Raw genomic sequence first — 7,379 nt, 5'->3', positions numbered from 1 at the left:
CGATCCCAGCTCACTGCAACCTCCACCTCCCGGGTTTAAGTGATTCTCCAGCTTCAGCCTCCCAAGTAGCTGGGATTACAGGTGCACACCACCACACCTGGCTAATTTTTGTATTTTTAGTAGAGACGGAGTTTCACCATGTTGGCCAGGCTTGTCTTAAACTCCTGACCTCAGGTGATCTGCCCGGTATTTGTCCCAAAGTGCTGGGATTACAGGCGTGAGCCACTGCACCTCGCCTAACCTGAGTTAAATCTAAGAGGTGGGTATATGGTGTGTCTTACATTAGTCTATGCACTTTTTGTATGTTTATAATATTTCAATACTAATTTTTATTTGAAAATCAATGAGGTTTTTCTTTTAAAATCTCCCATATATGGGTATTCACTATATTGTCATTTTAATTTTTCCGTGTTTTAATTTTTTTTAATAAAATTTTGAGGAAAAAGACCTTACACATTGCCATCACTACCCCCCTTATACACAACACACACACACACACCCCATGGGGGAAAAACTCATTAGGGTGCATGCATGTGTGTTTCTGTCTGTCTGTGTGTCTGTGTGTTCAAGTCTCTAAGAACAGGCATCTTTAATTTTTTTTGTCTCAGCTACTCAGTTCTTACGATTTCTTAAAGCAAAGGGAATGGAGACAAAGCGAAGTGGTATGAGAATGAGAATGAGACCACAATTTCTCAAAGGTAAAACTGATAATGCAGTAGACCCAATCATTGTGTCAGAACAAGGAGTCCAGCCTTTGGATTTTCTGTATAAGGGAAGAAAGAAAAACTCACATGATAGCAGTCATATGATTGTTCACATTTTGTAATAAGTCAGCTTTGGTATTTGTCATGTCACAAAACGTTTTTCCCTCATTACCAGGTATTAGCTAAAACAGTAACTACATGCCAAGCACTGCTCTAAGCACAGTCCATGCACTAAGTCATTCAACCCCCATTAACAACTGCTATATGGTAGGTACAATTAATATTCCCATTTCACAGAGTAGAAACTGAGGCACAGGGAGGTTGAGCAACTTGCCAAGGTCTGGTAGCTGAAAAAGTAGTAGGTGTCACTCATTTGATAAATTGAGTCATTACCTTTTAATTGTTACTTATCATTCACATTTGAAAATCTTCTCTTATGCTGGGTGTGGTGGCTCACGTGTGTAATCCCAGCACTTTGGGAGGCTGAGGTGGGTGGATCACTTGAGGTCAGGAGTTCAAGACCAGCCTGGCCAACACGGTGAAACCTTGTCTCTACTAAAAATACAAAAATCAGCCAGGCGTGGTGGTGCACACCGGTAGCCCCAGCTACTTGGGAAGCTGAGGTGGGAGAATCGCTTGAACCTGGGAGACAGAGGCTGCAGTGAACCGAGATCACGCCCCTGCACTCCAGCCTGGGCGACAGAGTGAGACTCCATCTCAAAAGAGAGAAAGAAAATCTTCTCTTATAACAGCTACTTCTATAGTAACCCCCCAAAAAGAAAAAAAAGTTTATAAACATACAATTTCTGTATGTTAGCGGTTTTAAGATTTCACTAGATAGCTGCTAAAGCTGGAGTATAATAAACCTTTAAAAAATGTTTAAATATAATCCATTCTATTTGTTGCACAAGAAAAAGACCATCTTAGCACTATTTGAAAATATTTACTTTTTAAGCAGCATTTATGAAATAAGCAATTAGCAACGCCCAGTGTCATTTGAAGATTATAACCTCAGGGTTGTCTACCCAAGACCAAACACTAAGTCCTTCTAATAATATTAACTGTTCCCTTTTGTTTGTTTGTTTGTTTGATTGATATGGAGTCTCAATCTGTTGCCAGGCTGGAGTGCAGTGGCACAATCTTGGCTCACTGCAACCTCCGCCTCCTGGGTTTAAGCAATTCTCCTGCCTCAGCCTCCCAAGTAGCTGGGACTATAGGCACGTACCACCACGCCCAGCTAATTTTTGTATTTTTAGTAGACATGGGGTTTCACCATGTTGGCCAGGATGGTCTCAGGTCTCAATCTCCTGACCTCGTGATCCACCTGCCTCAGCCTCCCAAAGTGCTGGGATTATAGGCATGAGCCACCACACCCCGCCACTGTTCCCCTATCTTAAGAACACTCAATGCTCCTGCTGGGTCAGTTCTGAGCAATATTAACTGCACCATTTTCTCTGCCCTGCACCCAGTTCTCTCCAGCATTCATGCATTGGCTCCACTATTACTAAATCCAGTGAGGCCTTTTAAGCCATAGTTAGCCAAAAGGACTAGAAAGTAAGGGCATGACATCAATCTTGTTAATCTGTTGCTTACTTTGATATCTTTCTCAATCATTGTTTATACCTTCTGCACTTCCTCCAACTAGTCAATAAAAAAAATACATTAGTTTATGTTATACTCAAAAATTGCAATATTTATCTTGGACTCAATATCTAACCCAAAACAGTAGAAGATTAAGACCAGAAGATAAAAATACTTTATTCTTTAAATAATGTTATGTAAGTGAATGTCCTTGTTCTTAGATAATATACACATCAAAATATTTAGGATCTGCAACTCACTGTGAAATGGTTCAAAAGTAATAACAATACGTATACAGAAATAGAGGAACTGTGGCAAATGTTAATAATGGGGGAATCTGGGTGAAGGGCATATATATGAAAATTCTTTACAGTCTCCTGGCAACTTTTCTGTGAGTTTGAAAATATTTTAAAATTTATAAAAATGAGAAAAAGACCCTACAAATTTAAACATTCTGCATTGTTTGGGGACTGACTTCAACAGCAATTTGTATATTGTTTTTTCATGATTAGGTTGATTCGGAGGAGGAAAGTGTTTCAACAACCAGTATTTAGATAACTTCCATAAAGCACCACAGACGACATTTGTTGTTTAATTATTAATCCTCTGGTCGTCTGCAGAAGGTAACGAACCATGACATTTGCTAGTTAAAATTACTGTTTTTGCTTAAATAGACTGTGTCTTCTGATATACAATATAAATCTTTAAGAAGAAAGAGTGGTGATACAGGACAGGCCTATCAAATGAGAACTGAATTGTTTACCGGATTATGAACTGTGCTCACACACAGCTGCCCACCTGGTAACAGTTGGCTTTGGCCTCCATCATCAGCTGCTGGGTGAAGATCATCTTCTTCCCGCGTTTGCACTTGTCCTTGAGCATCTTGATCTCCCCCACCTGCTTGGTGAGCAGCTTCTTGCTCTGCTCGCCCTCGCAGTGGCTCAGGCGCAGCCGCTCCTCCAGGGTGTGCAGCTGCGAGGTGAGGAACTCTTGTGAGTGCAGCAAGTACTCGATGGTGAACTGCGCCAGACGGATGAGCTTCAGCAGCACCGGGTCCACCCCCGACTGACAGTGTGGGCACTTCTCGTCCTCCAGCTTGCAGAAGGTGATGTTCATGATGTTCTCCTGCAGGGTCAGCACGTCCACGGCCCCCGCCACCTTGTCCACGTCGATGGCGCTCAGGCGCCGCCAGTCCACACTCTCCAGCCGCGGCCTGAACTGGAAGAAGGGCTGGGGCCCCGAAGCCGCGCTGGGGGGCGCACAGGCCATGGAGGCCGCACCCGCGGCGGCGGCCACAGCGACGTCGGGCCCCTCTGGGCCGCTGGTGAGCGGGTAGTAGACATGCTTCTGGAAGGGCTGCGGGGGGCACAAAGAGAGCGCGGCGGGAGGCGGGGATGGGGGGCGGGCAGGCTGGGGAGCTGGGGGTCCGGGGAAGCCCCGGTCCTCCCCAGCCCCGCGTCCCCGTCGGGGGAGCCCCGGCCTCCCGCCTCTTACCATACTTGAAAGCCAATCCGCTGCCTCAGCTTGCATAGGAGGAGCTGGGCGGTCTCTACCCGGCCTGGGCCGCCTCCCCGGCCGCCGCCGGAACAGCCCTCAGGAGTGGGAGAAGGCCGGGTTCCTTGCTTCCGCGGCGGCGGCGGCGGCGGCCTAAGGTCTGGGTGTCCAGGACGTTGCTATGGCAGCCCCCCCAGGTCCGGACTTGGAGCAAAGGGCGCGTCCGCCCGCGCGCGCTCAGCGTGCACCCAGAACCCTGCGGGACCAGAGAAGACCTCTTGGACGAGCCCAAGTGGATATAGCCGTTCACCCGAAGAGGGTACCTCCTGGGTGCCGGCTCCCCAGGGCGCCACCCTCCCTGGCCTTTGGGGCTGGACACTCCATGTCCCTAAGGCAGGCGTGGGGAGCCACATCCCTGGGAACCTTTGGTCTTAACTGCCATCCCCTGGTTATTTACTGTAGCCCTGGCCTTAGGCTTTGATATTAGACATACCTAATCATTCCATCATTAATAGGGAAAAAAAAAAAGTATCTATTCATATTCATCTTTTACACACGATTTAGAAAACAGTAAGCAATAAATATATATATAATTAAACGTGATAGAGGAGGACTCGTTGCAAAAGGGCATGAGGAAGCTTTTGGCATAACAGAAATGTTTTTCATTTTGATTGAGGTGTTGATTACCCAGCAATATACACTTGGCCAAATTCACCGAATTGTATCCTTAAAATTAAGGGTGGGTTTTTTTTATTATATCTCAGTAAAGTTGTTTTTTAAATGAAATTTGTAGTTAATCATATTTGATGGCAGGCTTTCTAGATTTCTGACACCCAAGTTGCTTTTTAAACGGAATCTCTTTGTAGGTCAGCAGCCTAAATATAACATTTTGATAAAAAGTACAAACCAAAAAACTCCCCAAAATATGTAATACTTCACCCGCCTTTCCAAAAGGATACATTCTCAAAATGCTGAAGGTAGAAACAGATGGAGGGGGATTTTAGCCCTCGGCTTTACCAACAAGTTTTACAGGGCCATTGTATTTACCTGACAAACTTGGATCGGGGCTGCATTCTGGGTTTTGGAGAGGCTAAAATATTTCTAGCAGCAACTTGTAGACTTCAGGCCTCTCATTTGTGCAGGTCTTCTGGGGGCCTCCAGTGGTTACCACAGAGATCAATAAGCTGAGGAAAAGCCAGACATTCCCCAATCCACCGGGGTATTCCTGCTTGGACCAGACATCAGGAAATTTTTTTTCTTTCCTAACATCCAAATATGTGAACAGAAGAAAGGAAAATACAATTCAGAGTAACTGAAAGCAAAGTTGCAATATCAAATATATTTAGCACTTTCAAGATACTGTTAACTAGAAATAAACCCATGCAAAAACATCCAGGAAATAAAACACGCACTTCATATGGTTTCAAATAAACCATACTTCCAAGTATTTTTTAATTGGCCTTTAGAAAAAAAAGAATGATTCCCTGCAACCAGGCATAAAAAGTGCTAAAGACATAATTAGTTTCAAAGTTTGATTCTGTCATTTACTTGCTGCCTGATCTAGAACAAATCGTCAGCCCTAAGACTCAGCTTCCCCCATCTGTTTAAGAGCATCAAGACACCGACCTGGCAGATCTGTAGACTCTAGGCTCCATCCACTGGGCTGCAGTATCAGCGGGAACAAGAGCTGTGGTCTCTCTTGCTCAAGTATATATCCCTAGCACCTAGCAAAGGACAGGCACGGAGAAGGCATTCAGAATTTGCTGAATGGACACGTGAATGAAGAACGATCGAATGACTTGGGCACTTAGTTAAGGAAACTCAGCTCCTGGCCCCTTATCCCTTTTATTTTTGCTGCCCCTGGCCTGTTAGAAGGATTAACCCATGATTTGGGCCAAGGGCTTCGGAGATGAACGTAGGGGTGGCCCACGCGCCCCCGCTGAGATCTGGGCGCAGAGATCCGCGGGCCCGAGGCGCCTATCTCCGTTGGCCGCCGCATTCTATCGTGGGGAGCCGTGCGGTTGGCCACCCCTTCCCCCTTGCGTGGATCTCGGTCACAAGATGGCCGGAACAGGAAAGAAGGGGGCACGCTTTCCCGTTCCCTCCCTCCCCTATCCCGGGCAGGGCCCCCAGCCTCGCGCGGCGCCTCAGGTCCCAGGCGCATGGCACCGCCGGGCAGCCGAACGGGTAGGCAAAGGCCTAGAGACGCGGGTTCTGGGGGGACCTCGGCGCCCTTCCTTGGAAGGCAAACAGGCAGTGGGGGCTGCGGCGGCTACGCCAGCTGGATCTGCACCAGCTCGGCTCGCAGCCGGGAGAGGCAGGAGGGCCGGCTTCGCGGTTATCGGGATACCCCGTTCGCCACCGCCTCCTGCGTGCGTCTGGAGCATCCCTGGTCTCGGCTCACCGCAGCTGCGCGCTCCAGGGCGGGTGCCGGGCGCTGCAGGCAGGCGGGGGCGACACAGGGGACCCAGACTCCAGGGTCGCTGCTGATGCGGGCAGGGCCCGCGGAGGCCGAGGAACAGCAGAGCAGAGAGAGGCGGGCCGGCTCCTTCTTGCAGGGCGCAGGATGAAACGTGTCTCGTCTGGGCAAGTTGTGGCGAGGCGGGTCGCCTGGCGCCGCTCCAGGGCCTTCCAGATTCCGGACCACTGACGACTCGGGATCCCCCACCCCCCTCCCGCCCCCTCCCCTCCGCGATCTCCCTCCGGCCTCTTCCCTCGGTGTCCCGGCTCCTCTGGCAGCTGGGCGGGACTGCGCGCGTCTAGACTGCAGCGCTAAAATGCGCTCAGCCAATCCCGCAGCTGGCGCAGACACGTGGTGCGGGGTCGCGCCCTGTTGCTGGAGCTGGATGCTCACCCTAGGAAGGCTTTTCAAAAAGAAACCAGATTCGCTCCTACCCCGTGGTTGGCCTGGCCCTCAACAAGCTAATTTCCCGGAGGAGCTTCAGGTGAATTATCTTCCAAGAAGAGATGCGTTTTAACCGCGGAAGTCTGCAGATGCAAAGGACCTTGAAAAGGCCATCTAGTGTGGCCCTGCATTTGAGTGACGTGGAAAACCGAGATTAGGGACTTTTCTTCAAAGCACTCTAGGATTTAAATCCACGTAGATTTCTGCGTCTCTTTCCGTTATGCCCTTTTCAGGATGAAAGGCACAGATCTTTGTTGATAGAAAGTTAGGCACTGCGAATTACAGGAGATGTGGGTCCGGGGTAATGTGCTTATTTATTTAACCTAAAATTGGGACAAAAGTTAGTAGTTTTAAGAAACAAGTAACCCAGAACGTATGTATATACCATCTGGAGAAATAATGAGGGCACCTTTAGCAAAACCTGAGTGTCTACTGCAGATATATATATATATATATTTTTAAATTAGAAAGGAGTAGTTGCAGAACTTTTACTGGACCAATATGCCGTTGTAAAAGGGCTTTTCCTTGTGCTTCTCCCTGACAGAATCAAGTTTGAACCATACTTTAGCACAAGGCTTCAAACATAGCAACAGCTAAATATGTATTTACGTTGAATTCCTTGCTTTAGTTTTATTTGAAGCCATAAGGCCTAGGATGACCATGCTGGGATTTTAAATTGGTCTAATTTTAAAATT

At 47.7% G+C, this 7,379-nt stretch overlaps 1 protein-coding gene across 3 annotated transcripts in view; it reads right to left on the bottom strand.

Moving 5' to 3' along the window:
- DZIP1 (DAZ interacting zinc finger protein 1) overlaps positions 1-6,510 on the bottom strand; it is a 65,090-nt gene extending 58,580 nt beyond the window's left edge. For 2 of the 3 annotated variants that reach the window (XM_011975433.1, XM_011975434.1), the window contains exons 1-5: positions 6,184-6,510; positions 5,406-5,503; positions 4,827-5,041; positions 3,780-4,035; positions 3,084-3,641 (exon numbers count right to left, since the gene is read on the bottom strand). In XM_011975433.1, coding sequence (XP_011830823.1) covers positions 3,084-3,641; positions 3,780-3,815 — 594 coding nt within the window. In that variant the 5' untranslated portion in view covers positions 3,816-4,035; positions 4,827-5,041; positions 5,406-5,503; positions 6,184-6,510. Of the gene's footprint in view, positions 1-3,083; positions 4,288-4,826; positions 5,042-5,405; positions 5,504-6,183 lie in introns of those variants that run through there. The other variant, XM_011975432.1, reaches the window with a different exon arrangement.
- Between the last annotated feature and the right edge of the window lie 869 nt (positions 6,511-7,379).

Source organism: Mandrillus leucophaeus, unplaced genomic scaffold (genome assembly GCF_000951045.1).
Source record: "Mandrillus leucophaeus isolate KB7577 unplaced genomic scaffold, Mleu.le_1.0 Scaffold1559, whole genome shotgun sequence".
Taxonomy (NCBI): domain Eukaryota; kingdom Metazoa; phylum Chordata; class Mammalia; order Primates; family Cercopithecidae; genus Mandrillus; species Mandrillus leucophaeus.
Note: the sequence above shows the minus strand (reverse complement) of the source record. Positions and strands in the feature narration are given on the sequence as shown.